Genomic DNA, 23,934 nt, shown 5'->3' on the forward strand with positions numbered 1-23,934 from the left:
CAACCATAAAAACTAGTTTATTTTCTTCCCAAATTGGATATTTCATTTTGTTTTTTTAAAATTTTATGTGTTCCTGGCAACATGTAGAATTTTAAGTGGTTGGCAGGGTGACAAGTGTGATTGCAAAAGCTAAGTGATTGTCATGCCTGTTATGCCATGTGTGCAGTGTAAATCCATTGTTAGCCCTCTTAGGTAAATTTAAAAGCATTTAGATATGTCGTGAGTCCAAAATGTGCACTGTTCAATTTTATTAACCCAATGGCTTAAATGGAGAACCTGAGAGAGTTTTAGAATAGTAAAGTTACATGTCTTGGTGTTGTAGTTCAAAACGGGACATACAGAAGACATTTTACATGAGCATGGTGTACAGTTTTGTAAATCTATGTTTTCTTTACCCTTTCAGTTTAATTTTTATTTGTCTTTTCCTGTGTTTTTCTATTTGTTTCTTTTTCTTTCTGCAAGTTGCTTAAATATGCATTTGAAAATAATCTCTGCAGGCTAAAATGATTGGATTGTACTTTTTAAGGTTTTTTCTTTGTGGATTGTTAATGCACACATCAGTGTAAAAGCAATTTTCCACCCTTCAAACTATAACATATTTTAACATCTTTTAAAATTACTGATTGCTTTCTTTATATTTACAGATAACATGACATTTAAATATATTTTTAAATTCAACCTCTTTCAGATTTTACATAATGTGTTTTTCATTGTCATTTATTATTATGATTTGTTATATTTCATTACTTACAATTATAAAAAGTCTCAAAAATTAAACCAAGCATATTAGAGTATCTGTTGATACAAGTGAGAACACACAAAGAAATTGATGGAAAAAAATTAAGTTATCAAATTCTTCTAGTTATAAAATGCATATTACCAAACAATGATGTCTCTTTTTCTGCCTTACCCTTGTGTCCTCCATCCTTTAAAAACATTCTCTAAATAAGTAAAGTTGATGAATAAATTTTTAGGGCAGTGATGATGAGCATCTTTTAGATCTCTTTTAATAAACCAGTAACTGAGTTAGAACATACAAATATCTGACAGAAAGTATTATAAACAACTAGGCAGATGGTAATATGAAGAATTAATACAGATCTGGATAATTAGACCAAAGGAATCTGCTGTTAGGTAGAGCATTTTGGCTGTGGTTATTATCCTGAGTTTGGAATCTGGGGTAAAGGAAGGTTTTATTGAAAATGGAAGTAACTGTAATAGTTTACCCTTAGGGTTCTTGATTCATATATGGATATCTGGACTTCAGAGTTAAATAAATTTCCTTTAGCAAGATTTTCTGAATCATCTAGAAAAAGGCAAGGTATTATATATTATTGTTTTAGAGTAAATTTGTTCTTAGACCCAAGTTATCAGGTCAAAGGTCTGCCAGCCTTTGATGATGAGGAAATAAGTTGGTAATCCGTGTAGCATTTTTTTTTTTGGGGGGTGGGTATCTGATTTGCCTTAGATTTGTAGCTGTCTTATGATAGCTAAACATAATGTCTAAGCAAAGATGCAGTGAGCTATAAACAATTTGAGTCCCACCTAATACTGTGCACATACATACAGACGTAAAGATACGTTAAATCATGCTTTTGCTTTATATTGAGCAACACAAATCAAAAGTGGCAGGGTGCCAGATAAAGTTAATTCTTAACATTTGAATGTTCTACTTCTTGAAGTTTAAAACAGATTTTACATGCAGATTTTCTGAGATCTTATGAGTTTAAGAAGTAGTTTTTTTGTTGTTAGGAACTTAAGATGAGTTTGTTATGCTACTACAGTTTATGATACAGATTTATTTTTCACTAAGAACTTTTTTTTTGAGATCTAGGTCTCTATTTGGAAACAACCTTCATAGTGTTAATAAAATTGTATATGATATGAATGTATCAGGTAAAGAGGATGTTTGTTTTTCTTTTAAGGGTGAGTGTTGTTTTCCAAATGCATATGAAAAGCACAGGTTAATTGTGAGTTCTTCATGGTAGTGGTACTCTTTTTAATTTATAGTTTGTCCAAAAATTGGAACATTATTTTTTACCTCTAAAAAGGTACAGTTCTCTTAGTAAATAATGTTTATTTTTATTTTCTAGATGTTGTAAATTTTGATGACATAGCTTCCTCAGAAAACTTGCTTCATCTCACTGCAAATAGACCAAAGATGCCTGGAAGAAGGTTGCCGGGCCGCTTCAATGGTGGACATTCTGTGAGTTCACCTAACCGTTGTACACTAGATTTAGCAAATACAGAGTCCGTTTGAAGATAGAGAGAGGATTTATAGCTCTACCTAAGTTTAAAAATCAGGAGGATAGCTGTTATACTCAAGTAGCAAATGCTGGTATTTAAGTAGATATAGAGGGAGAGAGGTGTGTTGGTTCCAACAGGGTCTGGAATGGAAGGTTACAGAATCAGTAGGAAATTATTATGAGGCTTTAGCCACAAAGCACAGGGTTAAAGGGTGAAGAACGTTTTTAAGGTGCTTCAAAGAAAGAACCTGTTTAATTTGTCTTTCAACAACAGATATTAAAATTGAGCAGCAGATACTCATTTTAGGAAAGCTTGAGAAAAATTTTTCTCCTGAAATATTCAGTGTTTAAACATTCTTTTTTCTAAATTTTTCAAATTAACTTTTGAGGGCATATAATAGATGTGTATATTTATGGGTTACGTGAGATACTTTGATACAGGCATAAAACGCAAGTAAAAGTGGTATCCATCTCATCAAACATTTATCATTTGTGTTACAAACAATCCGATTGTACTCTTAGTTATTTTTCAGTGTACAATTAAATTATTTTTGACTTGTAGTTACCCTGTTTTGCTAGCAAATATTAGGTCTTACTCATTCTTTCTATTTTTCATACTCATTAACCGTCCCTCTATCCCTACCCCCACCCCACTAACACCCTTCCCAGCCTCTGATAACAATTTTTCTGTTCTCTATCTCCATGAGTTCAATCGTTTTAATTTTTTAAGTGAGAACATACAAAGTTTGTCCTATACCAGGCTTAGTTCACTTAACATAATGATCTCCAGTTCTATCTATGTTGCAAATAACAGGATCCCATTCTTTTTTGTGACTGAATAGTAGTCCGTTGTCAGTATGAACCAAATCTTCTTTATCCATTTGTCTGCTGATGGACATTTAGGTTGATTCCAATTGTTGGCTATATTCTTGTGAATAGTGCCACAGTAAACATGGGAATGCAGATATCTTTTTGATATACATACAGATTTCCCTTTTTTTTGTGGGGGTGCGTTATATGTAGCAGTGCTGGATCAGTTAGTAGCTATATTTTTAGTTTCTTGAGGAACCTCCAAACTTTTCTCCATAGTGGTTGTACTAATTTACATTCTCCCCAACAGTGTGCGAGGGTTCCCTTTTCTCCATATCCTTGCTGACATTTGTTATTCCCTATCTTTTGGATAAAAACCATTTTAACTAGGGTGAGGTGATACCTCATTGTGGTTTTGATTTGTATCATCTCTGATGATCATCATGAAATATTCATTGTTTTTGTAGTACGTTTTCTTGTGTCTAAATGTGTTAACTTCTTTTTACACTTTTTCTACATTGTCTGGAATACTGGTGGCACTGTAATGTTAATATATTAGCTCTTAAGTACTATAGTACTTTTAAAATTATCTAAGTGGAGAAAATTCTTGCTAAGAGGAAAGCTTTTTTTTTTTTGCCCTCAAGATACGCAAATGTATTATTCAGCTTGAAAGTATATAACATCCCATTAATATAGTAATGGGATATCAGCAACAGTAGCAGCTGAAAATCTGTAAAAGTTACTTGCTTTATCATCCAAAGACTTACTACCTTTTCTTTCTTTGGTCCGTTATGTCTCTTGACTTTTAAATAATTATTTAGCCAACTCACAGCCCTGAAAAAATCTTCAAGTTACCAAAAGAAGAAGATAGTGCCAACCTAAAGCCATCTGAATTTAAAAAAGATACATGCTACCCTCCAAAGGTGAGGCGCATTGTTGTCCAAGATTTGTTGGCTTTCTGGGATTCTTTGTGGACATCAAAGATATGGAATTTAAGGTGTTTTCTATGAAGAATTATTTCTTCTCTCACAAAATAAAATAATTAGTGGTAAAAAATTGAGTTGTTTAGCTTTGTCACACTATTTTCTGCAAATATTTTTGAAAGAGCTTACATTACTTTAAATATTACATATTTCACATTTTTTAAGGCATAGATCTGTATGTCTCTTTCATTTCTCCATTAAACATATATTCTTATAGTCAGAAAAAAACACTTACCTAGCTTGGTGCTTAGCACTATAATTAAGCATTCAGTATACACTGGAATGAATGCCAAATGCTGTACATGGGTCCTTTCATCTGTTACATGGTGTTAGGTGTCTTGTCAAAATTTTTTCCATTTATATTTAACATAGTTTTACCACAACTGACACACATTTAAGAAGATCATTTAGGTTTCCACCTAAATTATTCCTTAATTTCATTTCAGGGCATTTTTATCAGTGTTTCCAGTTTATTAAATATATATAATCTGATTTTCTTAGCTGTCAGCAGTCTGTTGACATTTTACTAAAGTGACCTGCTATTTCAGGCTATGGACTCATTTTAGTAACTCTTCCTGAACCTATTAAATTGTTCACAATTACTTTTAAGTGAAGCTCTTTGGACATTCACACAATAAGTATTGAATATGGAAGGTCAAAATAATACCTTTATAATGCTGTTACATTCTTGCTTCTGCTTCACCTAAGCAAACCATCCATAAGATACATTTGATGGATTTTTCTTTTTTCCTTTTTTCTTCTTTTAATAAAGTCGTTGTCATTTCCCACAAAAACTTCTAGTGACTACAGATTTATTCTTTAGTTGTCTGGTGATTTTTCTTATTATGAACATCAAGTTGCTTTTGAATTTCCAAATTTGCCATTTATTTTGAAGTACTTAATTGTTTTTCTTCATGCTGTAAAAATTTTTAAAACTTAAATGTAATATTAAATAAAAAGAAAATCAGAAAAAAAGATTTTTTTATTTTGTTTTCAGCCATCTGTGTACCTTTCAACACCTTCCAGTGCTTCTAAAGCAAATACAACTGCTTTCCTGACTCCATTAGAAATCAAAGCTAAAGTAGAAACAGATGATGAGAAAAAAAGTTTCCTGGATGATCTTAGAGCCCAGATTATTGAACTGCTGTGCACTGTAGAAGCACTGAAAAAGGATCATGGGTAAGTAGCCCTTCTTTTCTCCTGTGAGTACTACTTAACTCATGCATAAATAATTTTTTAAAACCTTATTAAGTAAAAATCTAATCTGTGGCTGGGTGTGGTAGTTCATACCTGTAATCCTAGCAATTTGGAAGACCAAGATTGGAGGATTGCTTGAGTTCAGGAGTTCAAGACCAGCCTGGACAACATACAAAATGCCATCTTTGCAAAAAAAAAAAAAAAAAAAAAGAAAGAAAAGCCAGGCATGTTGGCGTATCCCTATCCAGCTTCTTAGGAGGCTGAGGTGGAAGGATCTCTTGAGCCTAGGAAGTCAAGGCTGCAGTGAGCTGTGAACAGGCAAGAAACAAAACTGAGACCCTGTCTCAAAAAAAAGTCTCTGGTATGAGCAAGTATGTTTTCAAAGAAATTTTGAATAACAGTGCTTTTCTCTTTTTGCAAAAGAGTTAAATTGGTAAAGTTATTCTAGTAGCTGGATTATGGAAAATGTACACACATAACCATGATTTTAGGCTAGAAATCTTCTGATCAGACATGATTAATTAGTTTTTTTAACTACTAGGAAAAATATTATATTTTGGATCTGGTATGTATCTATACATATAGTTAACTTACTTTTCAAGGATTTGATTACTGTTTCTGCAAGGTTGAGTTGGACATTTATAAAATGAATGCATTGGGATAGGTGATCTTTAAAATCCTTCTCTTAACTCTGAAAATTTTTTGATATGGTATATGTTGAGACATACCCTAGTTGAAAGTTAGGGACTTTTAGAGCTAAAACACATTTACAAGATCATTATTGTAGGTAAACTTTCCCTCTGGCTTTTTAAATGAAGAAATAAAAGTTTATAGAGATAAAGTTATTTATCCAAGATCACACAGTTCTTAAATGACAGAGCTAGAACTCAAACCTGTATTATCTATTGTTTCAGAGATCTTTTCTGTAACCACTAGTATTTGAATTTTAAAACTTGTTGGCATTTGAAGCATAATTCTACAAAAGCCCAGTAGGTAAAATAGATTAAAAAAAAAAAAAAAAAAAAAGCAGCTAATCTAATTGAATTGAGAGTGAGGGTGCTCATCCTTTGTTCTCAACTTCTCTTCTAAAAAGATTTCTCAGAATATGATATAAAAGTTATAGCCAAATAAAAAGTATAAAAGACCAAAAAATAAAACACAGAAAAGTTGTGGCCAGAGGCCGTGTTACCTCTGAGCCGGATTTTATCATTTCTTTTCCAATTTTAAGGTGACCTAGGAATCTTATTAAAAACAATATTGAGATTAACAGTTTAAGGTATTTGGAGTTTGCAGAAAACTTACAGGTATTTCTTAGAAACAAAAAATGTATTTTGAATGACTACTTAAAAATATGTTATATATTTTATATATTATATAACATATGTATATATAGAGAGAGAGAGAAAGAGAGGGAGAGAGAGTTTATAATTTAATTACACGATAGGTATTTCTTGGAATCCTTTAGTTCATCTGTTTTGAAAGATTCTTTTAGTAGATTCTGCAACAGGCACGTTATAAGCTGTAAGTTTACTTGTCCAGTAAATATTTATTAATCACCACCCATGTACTAGTTAGAAAACTCTCCTGATTTGATTTTGTTTTACCTTTTTTATACCTTGTACTGTTTTACATACACATATTGCCTGTAGGTGCTCTCAAATTAGCTCTAGAATGAATAAAATATTTCTGATTTTATACACACACACACACACACACATATATATATATATATATTTAATACATATATATATATTTAAACACATACCAAACTTTCCAAGGGGTATTTTGAATATCTTGAGTTCCTGTTGAAAAGTAAAACTGGATGTCAGGTTTTTTTTTTTTTTCCAATGTAGAAAGCATCAACAGGAGAAGGGATAGATACTATTGGTGTATTAAAAGAGAGATGCTACATGGCATACAACAGTAAAAGTAAACTTCAACATCAAAATGAATTAATCTAAACCTTGTGGGGAAGGAGCAGGTCAGAAGCATACACGCAGTCAGTATATTTCATTTATATAAAGTTGAAAAGCATACCAAACCAGAAAATATATTGTGCATGTGGCAAAATTAGAAGAACAAATGAATAATAAATACTATAAAACTTTTTCTATGGGAGAAAGTAGCAGATAGGATTAAGGAAAGAGGATCACTTTTTGGGATATCAGAGGTACTGGTAATATTTTATTTCTTTAGTTGACTTGGAGTTCAGAAGTTTTTGCTTTATTCTTATGATGGATCTTTATAGCTTAGATATCACTAAGAAATCACTGTTAAGAAGTTAGTTTTGAAACATATAAATAACTTTGAAATTCCTTTCTTATAATTTTTTCTTCATGAGTTTTTTCTTTCCTACTTTTCCAAGCTGTTATTTCTACAGTAAGTACTCTGAAGAATTTTTCTAGTATATGTTGAGACTGAAAATGTCCATATTTTTGATTTAGAAATTTGATATGCTAACATATTCCTCCCATTCCTTCTATCCCATTCCTCAATTCCTTCTACTGCTTCTGTCTCCAGAATAATGAATCAGCCAAACAAAAAACCTGGATATTTGAATACCAAGCAGCGGTTATACATATGAAAATTTTAGCAGCATGAAAGTGACTTAAAATTTGTGAGAAGGCATAATATTGAATATTCACTAAAGCTAAAGAAAAAAGAACAACGGTATAGAAAGTTTAGAAGGGAACACAGGAGATGGAAACATGAATTAAGAGAGATTATTGGCTAGGGTTTTTAATTTGTTTGGTTTTTGGATTTTAATTTGGTATTTCATTTTTAAAAATAGAGAAATTTAAAGTCTAGGTTATCTTATCAGATAAACTATTAACTGGCCTTGTATTGTGATGTGCTGATAGTCATTTTGCCAAATTGCTTGGGCTTTGAGGTTTCCAACCTGGAAAATGTATGATAGCTGAATACAGAAAATTTCTTCTAAAGGTTAGATATTATTTCTATCTTGATTTTATGAGCTGCTCTGAATTTGCTTAATTTCTTGATCTCAGATAGGTTTGCCTTGGTTTTGCCAAATTTTTAACTGTTATATTGAACCATTCAAACTAGATAATCTTATATTTTTCTTAATTCACATTGCCATTGCCCTTAGGTTTTTCCCATGTACCAGGAGGTTAGGTAACAAAAACTCTGTAAACGTTAATCAGATAAATTGTTTAATGAAAGACTTAACAGTAATAAATATTTTATTTTTAGGAAAGAACTGGAAAAACTGAGAAAAGATTTGGAAGAAGAAAAGGCAAGAAGAAGTAATCTAGAGGTAATTCATTTCTTTCAGCATTGAGAGTTTAGTCAGCATAAACTGGACATGTTCTTCCCAACCCAAGTGGGTAATTGTTTCCTGTACAAATTATGTTATGCTACTTCAGTTGGACAAATACGCAACAGACTACTACTCAGTCACAAAAAAAGAATGAGATCCTGTCATTTGTAACAACATGGTTGGAACTGGAGGTCGTTATATTAAGTGAAATAAGCAAGGAACAGAAAGACAAACTTTCCATGTTCCCACTTATTTGTGGGAGCTAAAAAAAATTAAAACAATTGAACTCATAAACATAGAGAACAGAATGATGGTTACCAGAGAGTGGAAGGGTATTAGTGGAATTAATAGTGGCAAAGGTATTTGTTTGAAATTGGAGTCAGTCCTCTCAAACTCTGCCTCTGCTTTATCAACTAAGTTTACATTTTGTAAATCCTTTGCTGTTTTCACAATATTGACAGCATCTTCACCAACAGTAGATTTCACCTCACTCACCTACCTTCTTTGCTGATCCAAAAAAACAACTCCTCATCTGTTCAAGTTTGATCTACTTTTAATTCTTGTTCTCTTGCTATTTACCACATCTTCAATTATTTTCTCCACTGAAGTCTTCAACCCTCAAAGTCATCCCTGGGGGTTGGAGTCATCTTCTAAACTTCTGTTAATATTGACATTTTGATTTTCTCCTGTGAATTGTGAATGTTCTTAATGGAATCTAAACTGATGCATTTTTTCCAGAAGGTTTTCAGTTTATTTGCCTATATCTGTCAGAGGAATCACTATCTATGGAAGCTATAGCCTTACAAAATAAATGTTTTTCTTAAAAATAAGATTGAAAGTCTAAATGTATCTTTGATTCATGGGCTATGGAATGGATGTGTTAGCAGACATGAAAGTAACATTAATCTCCTTGTTCATTTCCATCAGAGCTCTTGGGTGATGAAGGGCATTGTCAGCAAGCATTAATATTTTGAAAATAATTTTTTTTTCCCCAAGCAGTAAGTCTAAACAGTGGGCTTAAAATATTCAGTAAATCATGCTGTTAATAGATGTGCTGTTATCCAGGCTGTGTTGTTCCATTTACGGAGCATAGGCAGAGTAGATTTAGGATAATTCTTAAAGGCCATAGAATTTTCAGAATGGTAAATAAGTGATGGTTTCCATTAAAACTACCAGGTACATTGACCTAACAAGAGTCAGCCTGTCCTTTGAAGCTTTGAAGCCAGGCATTGACTTCTTTCTAGTTTTGGAAGTCCTAAATGATATCTTCTTTCAATAGATGGCTGTTTTACCTCCATTGCAAATTTATGTCTTGTAGCCAGCTTTCTCAGTGATTTTAGCTAGACATTTTGGATAACTTGCTGCAGCTTCTGCATTAGCACTTGCTTCACCTTGCACTTTTATGTCATGGCGATGGCTTCTTTTTGAAAACCACGTGAACCAACCTCTGCTACCTTCAAACTTTTCCTCTGCCGCTTCCTTACCTCTCTTGCAGCCTTCAAAGAATTGAAGAGAGTTAGGGCCTCACTCTGGATTAGGCTTTGGCTTAAGGAAATGTTACAGTTGGTTTGATCTTCTGTCTAGGCCACTCAAACTTTCTTCATATCAGCAATAAGGGTGTTAAGCTTTCTTATTATTCGTATGTTCACCAGAGTAGCACTTTTAATTTTCTTCAAGAACTTTTCCTTTGCAATCAGAACTTGGCTGTTTAGGGCAAAAAACCTATCTCTTGACCTATTGTGGCTTTCAACATTGCCTTTCTCTTTGAGCTTAATCATTTCTAATTTTTGATTTAATGTAAGAGGGATGTGATTCTTTCTTTCACTTGAACACTTAGAGGTCATTTACAGGTTATTAATTGGCTTATTTTCATTATTAAGCCTGTTCTGTCTTAGGGAATAGAGAAGGCCACGTAGAGGGGGAGAGAGTCAGAAGAAAGGCTGGTCAGTGTAGCAGTTAGAACACACATGACATTTATCAGTTAAGTTCACTGTTTTTTGTGGGTGCTGTTCATGGCACCCCTAAACAATTACAATATTAACATCAGAGATCACTGATCACAGATCATCATAACATATATAATTACAGTGAAAACATTTGGAATATTGTGAAAATTGTCAAAATATGCCACAGTGACACAAAGTGATCATATATTGTTGGAAAAGTGGCATCAATAAAGTTGCTCCACATAGGATTACCGCAAACCTTTAATTGTAGACAATGCAGTATCTGTGAAGAACAGTAAAATGAAGTGCAATAAAAAAGGTATTCCTGTAAGTTGTCACTTCTATGCAGGTAAGCTACTTTCATTCTTTCTTTGCTCAGGGACAGGACTGGTGGTGGTGACAGATGGCTGTAGATTCACTCCCTCCCATTTTTACTGAGTTTATCTTAATTCTCTGTTGATGATTGGCAATTTCAGCGATTTCCTTTATCTTTCTTGGCTTTCTTTTCTCCTCTCTAATGTTTATCTTCATTTGCGTTATTCTTTCTGCATTATCTCAGAGAAAGTGGTAGCCTATGTTTTTTTAGAGATTCTTCCCATTGTTTAATTATTTAATACTCCCTTCTGTTTTCTATCCTGTATCATAACTTACCCTATTTCTTTTGTCAGCAATTTGTAGAACAAGAGTGGGTTTGTAACTTGCAGTTAGAAAACTGCAAGGGCTCTTATTCTGAGAATCAACTAACTTTTTTGTTTTAAACTGTGTATTAGTAAGCCTTAGCATTTTCTGCACATTATCTCATTAGACACACGCAACAACATGTAAGCGTTATTCCAGTTATAAGATTGAATAAGGTAGGGTTTGGAATGATTGTGTTAAGTTGCTCTTGCATTGCTATAAAGAAATACCTGAGACTGGGTAATTTATAAAGAAAAGTTTAATTGGCTCATGTTTCTACAGGCTGTACAGGAAGAAGCATGGTGGCTGCATCTGCTCAGCTTCTGGGGATACCACCTTTACTAATGGTGGAAGGTGAAGTAGGAGCACCCATTTTACATGATGAGAGAGGGTGTAAGAGAGAGAGAGAGTGGGAGGGGCGGCACACTTTTAAACAACCAGATCTTGTATGAACTTACTCATCATGAAGGGGATGGCACCTCCATGATCCATACACCTCTCACCTGGCCCCACCTTCAACAATGGGGATTACTTTTAATTTGAGATTTGGTGGAGACACAGATCCAAATCATATCAAAGATTAAGTAACAGCAATGGAGCTGAAATTAAAGTTTTTTTTTTGAGGTGGAGTCTTGCTTTGTTACCCTGGCTGGAGTACGATGGTGCGATCTCAGCTCACTGCAGCCACTACCTCCCAGGTTCAAACGATTCTCCTGCCTTAGCCTCCCAAGTAGCTAGGACTACAGGCACATACCACCATACCCAGCTATTCTTTTTGTATTTTTAATAGAGATGGGGTTTCACCATGTTGGCCAGGCTCATCTCAAACTCCTGACCTCAGGTGATCTACTTGCCTTGGCCCCCCAAAGTGCTGGGATTACAGGCATGAGCCACTGTACCTGGCCTTAAAAGTGTTTTTAACAGAAGCATCCAATCTTCAGCACCTTTGCACTTCAGGATTAAATTACACCGTGTGAACTTGGGCAAGTCACTTAACTTCCTTAGCTTTAGTTGTTGAGATAATTTATGTGAAAGTACTTTGTAAATGATCAAACTTTATTTTACCCTTATTTTCAACATTATCCTCTATTGACAACTTTACTACTTTGCATGAAAATACTTAACTTTTGTATTATTCAGAATCAAAAAGAAGCCCCCTTTTAGGTCTAGCTGCCTTCTTGATCTACTGTAGTTACTTTCTCTTTTCACTTGAGGTTTATTTGTTGAAATATGAAAACAACCCCCATCCTTGTTAAAAAAAAAAAAAAAAAAAAAAAAAAAAGCTGTGCTTATGGTCTCTGATTTTTCACCTTCAGTTCGGTCTGTAACCTTTTGCATCTTAGGTTTATTGATTCCAAATTAAAGGTCTTTTCTTCAGTTCCTGCAGCATATCACATTTTTTACCATTGCCACCTGTCAAAGGTTTGTCTTGGTTAAGGTAATACTACATCCCATTGTCTTTAACTTCCCCATCTCCTCTTTCTTCTTTTTTTTAACTTTTAAAATTTTGTTTTTAGAGACAGGGAGTTACTCTGTCATCCAGGCTAGGGTACAGTCACAACAATCTTAGCCCACTGCAGCCTCAAACTCCTGGGATCAGCTTATCCTCCCGTTTCAGCCTGCCAAGTAGCTGAGACTACAGGCATGTACTTCATGCCTGGTTAATTTTTCAGATTTTTGTAGGGACTGGGTCTCAGGTTGCTCTTGAACTCTGGCCTCAAATGATCCTCCCACTTTGACCTCCTGAAGTGGTAGGATTAAAGGTTTAAGACACCATGCCTGGCCTTCCTCTTCCTTTCTTGTAACCTAAGTGTAAATATTCCATCACTGCTATCCTTGGTTCTTCTCTCTGAGCATTCATATTTTGAATTCATCTATACCCATGAATCTAATTATTAGCTGTAGTGAGTCTCCCCTCTAAATCAAATTTGTACTTTCCCAGCTTCTATCATGTGTTTCTGACTATTAGTACCTCCTGGTTGTTTCATCATGAACTTAGATTTAGCATGTCCCCAGTTAAATTTATCATCTTCCTTTCCTGTTCTTTTGATTTCCTGTTTCTGTTGATAATTTCTGTTGCCCATACAGTCATGTAGATGTGGTACTTGGTACATGGTTCTCTTCTGATTCCATTAACTTTTAGTCCTATTAGCTTTACTTCCTAATCTTTGTCTTTATTCCCACTATGTCTATCTTGTTCCGGTGCTTATTATCTTCTGCTTAGCTTTCTTGAGTACTCGAATTCTTATCTCAGATCAACCTTTCTTTCATTGAGCTTTCTGTTACATGCTAAATAAAGTTCCAAAAACTTACCGTTATGAGGTGTTTTTATGTTTTGGTCCTAGTTATCTTTCTTTCTCTACTTGCTGATCCTCCATTGTACTTTACAATTGATTTGTCGGGATTTTTATTCTTACTGTGTTTTCTTGGATTGTCCTTTTGCCTCATCTTCTAATGCCCACATTCTATAGATTCTCAAGGCCTTGCTCAAACAGTTACTTTCATTAAATTGATATTATTCTGTTTCTGATTAAAAGTAATTTAGTAGCTGGGCACGATGGCTCACACCTGTAATTCCAGCACTTTGGGAGGCTGAGGCAGGTAGATCACCTGAGATCAGGAGTTCAAGACCAGCCTGGCCAACGTGGCGAAACTCCATCTCTACTAAAAAATTCAAAAATTAACTGGGTGTGGTGGTATGCACCTGTAATCCCAGCTACTAAGGAGGCTGAGGCACGAGAATCACTTGAACCCAGGAGGTAGAGTTAGGCGTGAACCAAGATTGCGCCACTGCACTCCAGCCTGGGTGACAGAACCAGACTCTGTCTCAAAAAAAAAAAAAAAAAGTAAGTTAGTCTTCCTACAAATTTGCAAGATCTGTAGTTTTAGAAGAGATGTATACGTAATAACTTCCTGTATTTTCAATGTTAGGGTATGCACTTACATTACCTGTCTTCTAGCTCCTAGCATGGTGCTATATATACATGTTAGATGTCTAATAAATGATTGACAAATTAATGAAAGAGTGCATGTGTTAAAGATATATCTTAAATTGACAGCATGTAACATGGTAGAAATTGAGAATTTTTTAAACTTTTTTTGACTTTTTTCTTACATTTTATATATACATGTTTATATTCATACATGAAAATAAGATAATGAGACAAGCAAGAGGAACTAATGGTGTTAAATATGTACATCTGACTTAATTTGGCATAAAAATTATGACAGGAGTCTAATTGTTTCTGTTTTGGAGAATTCAATTTGATTTTATTTTTCTAGCAAAGTCAGCTGTTACTTGGCCTCTCACTGACTTGTATTACATATATATTTTTTCTTTTGTTATGGATAGAGTTTTACCCCGTATTTGTAAGACCATACCTAAGGCATTAAAGTTTTGGAATAATTTATTTAAAGGCGAAAGATGTTTCTCCAAAGATTAAAAGTAGTACTTTGAACTAGTATAATGTTAACATAGTACAGTATTAAATTATAATGTTTACTAAAAATGAACAATGAACATACAAGTGCTAAAAGAGAAACTCTAGCAATGTATTTGCCTGATAACTAATTTTTTCCCATAAGTTATTGGGGAACAGGTAGTATTTGGTTACATGAGTAAGTTATTTAGTGGTGATTCATGAGATTTTGGTGCACCCATCACCTGAGCAGTATACACTGCACCATACTTGTAGTCTTTTATCCCTTCCCCCATTTCTCCTCTTCCCCTCAAGTCCCCAAAGTCTATTGTATCGTTCTTATGCCTTTGCATCCTCATAGCTTAGCTCCCACATATCCATGAGAACATACAATGTTTGATTTTCCATTCCTGAGTTCCTTCACTTAGAAGAATGGTCTCCAATCTCACCCAGGTCACTGCAAATGCTGTTAATTCATTCCTTTTTATGGCTAAGTAGTATTCCAACGCACACACACACACACACACACACACTCCACAGTTTATCTACTTGTTGATTGATGGGCATTTGTGTTGGTTTCATGATTTGGCTGTTGTGAATTGTGCTGCTATAAACGTGTGTGCAAGTATTTTCTTTGTATATGACTTATTTTCCTCTGGGTAGATATCCAGTACTGGGATTGCAGGATCAAATGGCAGTTCTACTTTTAGTTCTTAAAGTAATCTCCACACTGTTTTCCATAGTGGCTGTATTAGTTTACATTCCCACCAGCAGTGTAGAAGTGTTCCCTAATCACTGCATCCATGCCATCATCTGTTGTTTGATTTTTTGATTATGGCCATTCTTGCAGGAATAAGGTAGTATATAACATTCTGGTTTTGATTTGCATTTTCCTGATCATTAGTGATGTTGAGCATTTCTTCAAATGTTTGTTGGCCATTTGCATATCTTCTTTTGAGAATTGTCTGTTCATGTCCTTAGCCCACTTTTTGATGGGTTGTTTTTTTCTTACTGATTTTTTAGAGTTCGTTGTAGATTCTCGATATTAGTCCCTTGTCAGATGCATAGATTGTAAAGATTTTCTCCCACTCTGTGGGTTGTCTGTTTACTCTGTTGACTGTTCCTTTTGCCATGCAAAAGCAATTTAATTAGGTCCCAGCTATTTATCTTTGTTTTTATTGCATTTGCTTTTGGGTTCTTGGTCCTGAAATCCTTGCCTGAGCCACTATCTAGATGGGTTTTTCCATTGTTATCTTTGAGAATTTTTGTAGTTTCAGGTCTTAGGTTTAAGTCTTAATCCATCTTGAGTTGATTTTTGTGTAAGGTGAGAGGTAAAGATGAGGGTCCAGTTTCATTCTCCTACATGTGGCTTGCCAGTTATCCTAGCACCATTTGTTGAAAAGGGTGTCCTTTTTCCACTTTATGTTTTTGTTTGGTTTGTCAAAGATCGGTTGGTTGTAAATATTTGCGTTTATTTCTGGGTTCTCTATTCTGTTCCATTGGTCTATGTGCCTGTTTTTATACCAGTATCGTGCTGTTTTGGTGACTGTGGCCTCTTATAGTATAATTTGAAATCAGGTAAGGTGATGCCTCCAGATTTATTCTTTTTGCTTAGTATTGCTTTGTCTATGCTGGCTCTATTTTGGTTCCGTGTGAATTTTAGAATTGATTTTTTTAATTCTGTGAAGAATGATGGTGGTATTTTGATGGTGATTGCCTTGAATTTGTACATGGCTTTTGATGGTATGATCATTTTCACAATATTGATTCTACCCATTCATGAGCATGAGATGTGTTTCCATTTGTGTTGTCTGTGATTTCTTTCAGCAGTGTTTTGTAGTTTTCCTTGTAGAAGTCTTTTTGACTTTTTGGTTAGGTATATTCCTAAGTAACTTTTTGCAGCTGTTGTAAAAGGGATTGAATTCTTGATTTGATTCTCCCCTTGGTTGCTGTTGGTGTGTAGAAGATCTACTGATTTGTGTACATTAATCTTATATCTGGAAACTTTGCTGAATTCTTTTGTCGGTTTCAGGAGCTTTCTGAAGGAGTCTTTAGAGTTGCCAAGATAAACGATTGTATTGTCAGCAAATAATGACAGTTTGACTTCCTCTTTATTGATTTGGAAGCCCTTTATTTCTTTCTCTTGTCTAATTGCTCTGGCTAGAACTTGCAGTACTATGTTCAAGAGGAGTGATGAGAGTAGACATCCTTGTCTTGTTCTAGTTCTCAGAGAGAATGCTTTCAACATTTCCCCATTTAGTATTATGTTGGCTATGGGTTTGTCATAGATGGCTTTTATTGCATTGAGGTGTGTTCCTTGTATGCCAATTTTGCTGAGAGTTTTAATCATAAAAGGATGCTGGATTTTGTTGAATGCTTTTTTTTTTTTTTTTTGCATCTATTGAGATGATCATGTGATTTTTGTTTAGAATTCTGTTTATGTGGTGTATCATGTTTATTGACTTGTATATGTTAAACAATCCCTGCCTTCCTGGCATGAAACTCACTTGATCATGGTGGATTATCTTTTTGCTTTGTTATCAGATTCAGTTAGCTTGTATTTTGTTAAGGATTTTAACATCTATGTTCATCAGGGATATTGGTCTGTAGTTTTCTTTTTTAGTTATGTCCTTTCTTGGTTTTGGTATTAGGGTGATCCTGGCTTCATAGAAGGAATTAGTTCCTTCTTTCCCTTATAGAATAGTGTTAAAAGGATTGCTACCTATTCTTCTTTGAATGTCTGGTAGAATTCTGCTGTGAATTTATCTGGTCCTGGACTTTTTTTTTCTTGGTAATTTTTTAATTATCATTTTAATTTCACTGCTTGTTATTGGTCTGTTCAGGGTCTCTAATTCTTCGCGATTTAAGCAAGGAGGGTTGTATTTTTCCAGGAATTCATCCATCTCTTCTAGGTTTTCTAGTTTATGTGGGTAATGGTGTTCATAGTGGCCCTGAATGATCTTTTCTGGTTCTGCGGTGTCAGTTGTAATATCTCTTGATCTATCAATTTTATTTACCTTTTCAAAGAACCAGGTTTTTGTTTCATTTATCTTCTGTATTTTTTGTTGTTGTTTCAATTTTATTTAGTTCTGCTGTGATCTTGGTTATTTCCTTTCTTCTGCTCGGTTTCTTTTGGTTTGTTCTTATTTCTATAATTCTTTGAGGTGTGACCTTAGAATGTCAGTTTGTGTTCTTTCGGTCTTTTTGATGTAGGCATTTAGGGCTATTAACTCATATCCTAGTACCGCCTTTGCTGTATCCCAGAGGTTTTGGTAGGTTGTGTTATTACTGTCATTCAGTTTTAAGATTTTTTAAATTTCCATCTTGATTTTGTTTTTAAAGCAGTACTCATTCAGGACCATGTTATTTAATTTCCATGTATTTGCCTGGTTTTGAGGGTTCTTTTTGGAGTTGATTTCCCATTTTATTTTAGTGTGGTCTGAGAGAGTGCTTAATATGATTTCAGTTTTCTTAAATTTATTGAGGCTCATTTTATGGCCTATTATATGGTCTGTCTTGGAGCATGTTCATGTGCTGTTGAATAGAATGTGTATTCTGTGGTTGTGGGATGAAATATTCTGTATATATCTGTTAAATCCATTTGTTCTAAGATAAAGTTTAAATCTATTGTTTCTTTATTGACTTTCTGTCTTGATGACCTCTCTAATGCTGTCAGTGGAGTATTGAAGTCCCCCACTGTTACTGTGTTGCTATCTATCTCATTTCTTAGGTCTATTAGTAGCTGTCTTATAAATTTGGGACCTCTGGTGTTAGGTGCCTATATATTTAGGATTGTGATATTTTCCTGTTAAACAGGTCTTTTACCATCATATGTCCCTCTTTGCTGCATTTAACTGCTGTTGCTTTAAAGTTTGTTTTGTCTGATGTAAGAATAGCTACCCTTGCTTGCTTTTGGTGTCCATTTGTATGAAATGCCTTTTACCCCACCCTTTTACTTTAAGTTTATGTGAGTCTTTGTGTGTTAGGTGAGTCTCCTGAAAGTAGCAGATACTTGGTTGGTGAGTTCTTACCCATTCTGCAATTGCATATCTTAAATGGAGCATGTGGGCCACTTACATTCAATGTTGGTATTGAAATGTAAGCTACTGTTGCATTCATTGTGCTCTTTGTTGCCTGTGTGCTTTGGTTTTTTTGTTTTTGCTTTTTAACTTGTGTTTTTGTTTTATGGTTCCTGTGTGATATATGCTTTAAAGAGGTTCTGTTTTGATGTATTTCTAGGATTTGTTCCAAGATTTAGAGCAACTTTTAGCAGTTCTTGTAGTACTGGCTTGATAATGGCGATTTGTCCCAGCATTTGTCTTGTCTGAAAAAGACTGTCTTTCCTTCGTATATGAAGCTTAGTTTTGCTAGATACCAAATTCTTGGCTGATAATTGTTTTCTTTGAGGAGGCTGAAGATAGGGCCCCAATCCTTTCTAGCTTGTAGGGTTTCTGCTGAGAAATCCACTATTAATCTGACAGGTTTTCCTTTATAGGTTACTGGTGCTTCTGTTTCACAGTTCTTATAATTCTTTCCTGCATCTGAAATTTGGATAACTTGATGGCAATGTGCCTAGGTGATGAATTTCCCAGGTGTTCTTTGTGCTTCTTGTATTTGGATGTCCACGTCTTTAGCCAGGCTGGGTACGTTTTCTTTGATTATTCCCCAAATATGTTTTCCAAGGTTTTAGATTTCTCTTCTTCCTCAGGAACACCAATTATTCTTAGGTTTGATTGTTTAACATAATCCTAGACTTCTTGGAGGCTTGGTTCATACTTTCTTATTCTTTTTTTATTTGTATTTGTTGGATTGGGTTAATTTGAAGACCTTTTCTTCAAACTCTGAATTTCTTTCTTCTACTTGTTCAATTCTATTGCTGAGACTTCCGAGGACATTTTTGTATTTCTAAAAGTGTGTCCAAAGTTTCCTGAATTTTAAAATTATTTTTCCTTTAAGCTATCTATTTCCTTGGATATTTCTTACTTCACTTCTTGTATCATTTTTCGGATTTCTTTTCATTGGGCTTTACCTTTCTCTGGTGTCTCCCTGATTAGTTTAATGACTAACCTCCTGATTTCTTTTTCAGGTAAATCAGAAATTTCTTGGTTTGGATTCATTGCTGGTGAACTAGTGTGATTTTCTTTTGTTGTTGGTGGGGAGGGTGTTGAAGGACCTTGTTCTGTCATATTACCAGGGTTGGTTTTCTGGTTCCTTCTCATTTGGGTAGACTCTGTCAGAGGGAATGTCTAGGACTTGCTCTTCAGATTCTTTTGTCCCATGGAGTGTTCCCTTGATGTAGTACTCTCCCCCTTTTCCTATGGATGTGGCTTACTGTAAGCCAAACTGCAGTGTTGCTTGTCTCTTTTCTAGGTCTAGCCACCCAGTGACTCTACCAGGCTCTGGGCTGATACTGGGGGTTGTCCGCAGAGAGTCCTGTGATGTGAACTGTCTATGGGGATCTCAGCCATGGATACCAGTACCTGTTCTGGTGGAAGTGGTGGGCAGGGGGCTGCAATGGACTCCATGAGGGTTCTTAGCTTTGGTGGTTTAATGCTGTATTTTAGTGCTGGTTGGCCTCCTGCCAGGAGGTGACATTTTCTAGAAGGCATCAGCTGTAATAGTATGGAGAGTGAGTGGGGCCGTAGAACATAGAACTCCCAAGATTATATGCCCTTTGTCTTCTGCTACCAGGTTGGATAGGGAAAGGACCATCAGGTGGGGGCAGGGCTAGGCATGTCTGAGCTCACACTCTTCTTGGGTGGGTCTTGCTGTGGCTGCTGTGGGTAATGAAGGTGAGATTCCCAGGTCACTGGACTTGTGTACCTAGGAGGATTTTGGCTGCCTCTGCTGAATCATGCAGGCTGTCAGGGAGGTGGGGAAGCTGGCAGACACAGGCCTCACCCAGCTCCCACGCAAACTGAAGGGCCAGTCGCACTCCCACTGTGCCTCCCCTATCAGCCCCAAGTCTGTTTCCCGGTGATGGGTGAGTTGGGCTTGAAGACTTACCCCAGGCTACCCACCTCCTCATTGCAAAAGAAAAGGGCTTGGTTCTTCCCTCCCCTGTGGAGTCAGCATACAGATTTGTGCTCCCCAACCCCACACCCAGAGTTGTGACCAGGAGACTTCTTGCCTTATTCAAATTGTTACATGAGAGTTCTTAGCAAGAGCAGTTGACTTCCTCTTGGGATTGCAGGTTTGTTCTAACAGTGGATCTGGAGCTAAAATTCACCATGCGAGCATCTGCAAGCTGTTCTTTCTGGAGTTGCAATCTAGTCCTGCTTCCCATCCGCCATGATGATCCCTGTCCAGTGATAACTAAATGTATGTCACAAATAGCAATTTACAAGGGGTATTACTGATCGTGCATGTACTCCATTACAAGGAGTATTACTGATTGTGAAGTAGCCTTCACACTCTCTACTCCCTTTTGTATCAGTTTGATTTTCTTTCTGCTTTCTGTATCTTTGGAGTAAAGACTATAATAACAGATCAGGCTGACTATGAAGGGTATTGTCTCAATCCAAATTAAAGACAGAAGATTGTTCTAGTCCAGTGTTGCTAAAACATTTAGCTAATCATCATCATATTAAGAGAATCATATCAGGGAAGATCCCGAAATTAATAAACTGTTCTTGAATGGTTATAATCCTTCAGGAGATTGTGAACATACAAAAATTATACTTTTTGACTATTGCAAAGTCCTAATTATTTAATAATGTACTATGTGTCAGAAGCTAGCCAAAGCATCTATTGTTTATGTGCACTCTTGAGGAAGGTGATGCCATTAGGGTAAGGCAAGATCTATATATTTCCTCATGTAGTGAAAGGTTAAAGATGATCAAAATATTGGGAAGATAAATCAGTATAAAAACTGTGGGCTTTAAAGCCCTAAATCTTACCAGGACAAGTCACTTGTTAGTGTGGAACATTGGCATCCTGTTTAATGTCTTCGAGCCTCAACTTAGCCATTTGAGTATGTCAGTACTGAATAATTCTGTGTAGTTATTGTGCAGACTTAATGAACTGATTTCCTTCTTCATAAATTCCTTAAATTATAAATTTCTGTTAAGTGAAGAATGCCTTCTGCTTAAAGGTGGAAATATATTAATCACCTTGACCGACTCTTAGATATATTCTTGGGCTTTAAGATATTTAATGTAGTATATACCAGTTACAGATAAGTAAATTGAAACTAAGTCAAGTGATTTAGCAATAATTACGTATATAATTAGTGAAAAACATGAAACTAAACAGGTCTCTCCTTTATTCCTTTTACTGTTGTTTAATGGACCCTTTGTTTAATTACAGATACATGGACATTTCTCAGTTTGGTTTCTAAGGTTCTTTTCTTCTTTGTAGGACTGACTGATTTTTTTATGGCTTTAATTTTAAATGCTCACATAACATTCTTCTGGCTGAAAGGGCTATAATTGCTTTTTTTTTTTAACTGCCGTTTAGCAACTCACATTGTACTATTGAAACTTTATTCAGTAATATTATACCATGGGAAATTGGATTTTAGATCTGGAAATAAAAATCTGAAGGCTTGAAAGTATGATCATATCTTAATGACCCAGAATAAAATAAACTACTAAAGGAAATTTTATGTATTGTTCAATTTATGTTTTGTGTTTTAGGTAGAAATAGAGAAGCTGAAAAAAGCTGTCCTGTCTTCTTGAGGTGGACCTGGTTTTCATAATGTTCCAGGGATTCAGAAGCAACACTATGAACTTCAACTGACTTGTTACTTAAAAATTGTGAATGCTGGTGTTGTGATAAATATGAGTATATGAAGTATAATATCTATAGAAAAGTAGAGTGAGGGTGAATTTTATATATATATATATATATATATATATAGTTTTGCCAATATGAAGAAAAAGAGGCCTTATTTCTTACTGTGCTGGGATTGCAAACACTTTTTAAAAAATTGTTTGCTTGAAAATACTACTGACTATGTATAAATAAGAATGTTCACAGTAGTTTTTTTTTTATTGAGACTTGTATTATTTTTAAAGAGATCTATACTATAAATATGGTGATATATTTACAAGTAATCTGTAAGATATACTATTTGAGAGGGACAAATTAGCTTTTTAGTAACTATAGTCACGACTTTTTCCATAATGCATAAGGGATATAAACTGTGCGTATTTGTGTGTGTATATATTTTCACTTTTATCCTCTTACCCAAGGTTACATGTTGTGCCTATTTGTCTGCTGTTTATATTTTGGGTGGTGAAATAGGACTTTCCTAGCTATATAAGCCAGATTACTTGCCCATGCATATAGTATGAACTAATGAATAATCAAGATAATTTCATCAGCTTTTAGAACATTTTATGTTGCTTGCACTATGGGAGTCATAAAAGCAACTTAGTTAAAACATGTTGGATTTTTAAACATTTGGAGGAAATATGAGCTGTATTTTAAATTCATTAGCTCTGAAGAATCTAAAACTGTTAATTTAACCCTTAACTCGTGCCTAGAAACTACAGCACATATAAAATATATAAACACTAGCCTTATTGCTGTATTTTTCTGCTTGTTTTACAGTCTCAAATTTCTGATTCTCTTGTGACTTAGTTCTTCATGCTCCTCCTTGTGACTTTTAATAATGATAATATTAGGAAAATAAAACCCAAAGCTTTTCAGAACTTCAGTGTGAGCTTTCTTATTTTGACAAGTTATCTTGTAAATACTCAGGTTTTATGATGTTTAATTTACCTAATAGACCAAACTAACTTGTGGAGATATTTCGAACTATTATTTAGGTACAAACTTTATAAAGAATGTTAGTATGTCATAAAATGTAACATTACAGCTTTATATAAAACCAAATATAGTTGAACATATTTAAAATACATTTTCACAGAATGGATGAATTAGTCATTTCTTCAGAGTTACTTACGAACAGTTGAATGCTTTAAAATGTTCTGTTTGTAGGTAACATCTGAAAACATAAGTGGATTTATTTAAATTTTTAAAATTTGAAATGTTTTGTTTGTAAAAAATTAGGCTTTATGCTTTATTATATAGCAAATGAGTGTCACATTTTTGAGTACCAGTTATCATGCTTCCATTTTTTAGTTTTAAACCACTAAACCAATATTTTTCCTTTACATTTTAATATCATAATACAGAAATCTATGTAAATGAAATTGGTCATGTTTCAAATAAAGATAACTGAAGTAGAAAATAATAGAAATGCCAGTTAAACAACATAATGTTTAATTTACAGTTTATGTTAGGGCTTTTGGGGAATGCTAATTATATATTAAGAATATACGTTAGAAATCTTTAAAATGTTTGGGCTCTTCTAATGAAGTCACTACTGAGCAAACTTGTTCCCTCTTTTGTTAAATAGAATAGGTT

The 23,934-nt window shown here is 34.6% G+C and overlaps 1 protein-coding gene across 3 annotated transcripts in view; it reads left to right on the top strand.

Annotated features, from left to right (window-relative positions):
• The window catches only part of CD2AP (CD2 associated protein), a 156,405-nt gene extending 133,184 nt beyond the window's left edge, over positions 1 to 23,221 (top strand). Inside the window, exons 14-18 of one of the 3 annotated variants that reach the window (XM_003923090.4) lie at positions 2,094 to 2,206; positions 3,878 to 3,979; positions 5,037 to 5,218; positions 8,450 to 8,513; positions 22,197 to 23,221. In XM_003923090.4, the coding sequence (XP_003923139.2) occupies positions 2,094 to 2,206; positions 3,878 to 3,979; positions 5,037 to 5,218; positions 8,450 to 8,513; positions 22,197 to 22,238 (503 nt within the window). In that variant the 3' untranslated portion in view covers positions 22,239 to 23,221. Of the gene's footprint in view, positions 1 to 2,093; positions 2,207 to 3,877; positions 3,980 to 5,036; positions 5,219 to 8,449; positions 8,514 to 20,752; positions 22,167 to 22,196 lie in introns of those variants that run through there. The other 2 variants (XM_074397875.1, XM_074397874.1) reach the window with 2 other exon arrangements.
• The last annotated feature ends 713 nt before the right edge of the window (positions 23,222 to 23,934 follow it).

This window comes from Saimiri boliviensis, chromosome 4 (assembly GCF_048565385.1).
Source record: "Saimiri boliviensis isolate mSaiBol1 chromosome 4, mSaiBol1.pri, whole genome shotgun sequence".
Taxonomy (NCBI): Eukaryota; Metazoa; Chordata; class Mammalia; order Primates; family Cebidae; genus Saimiri; species Saimiri boliviensis.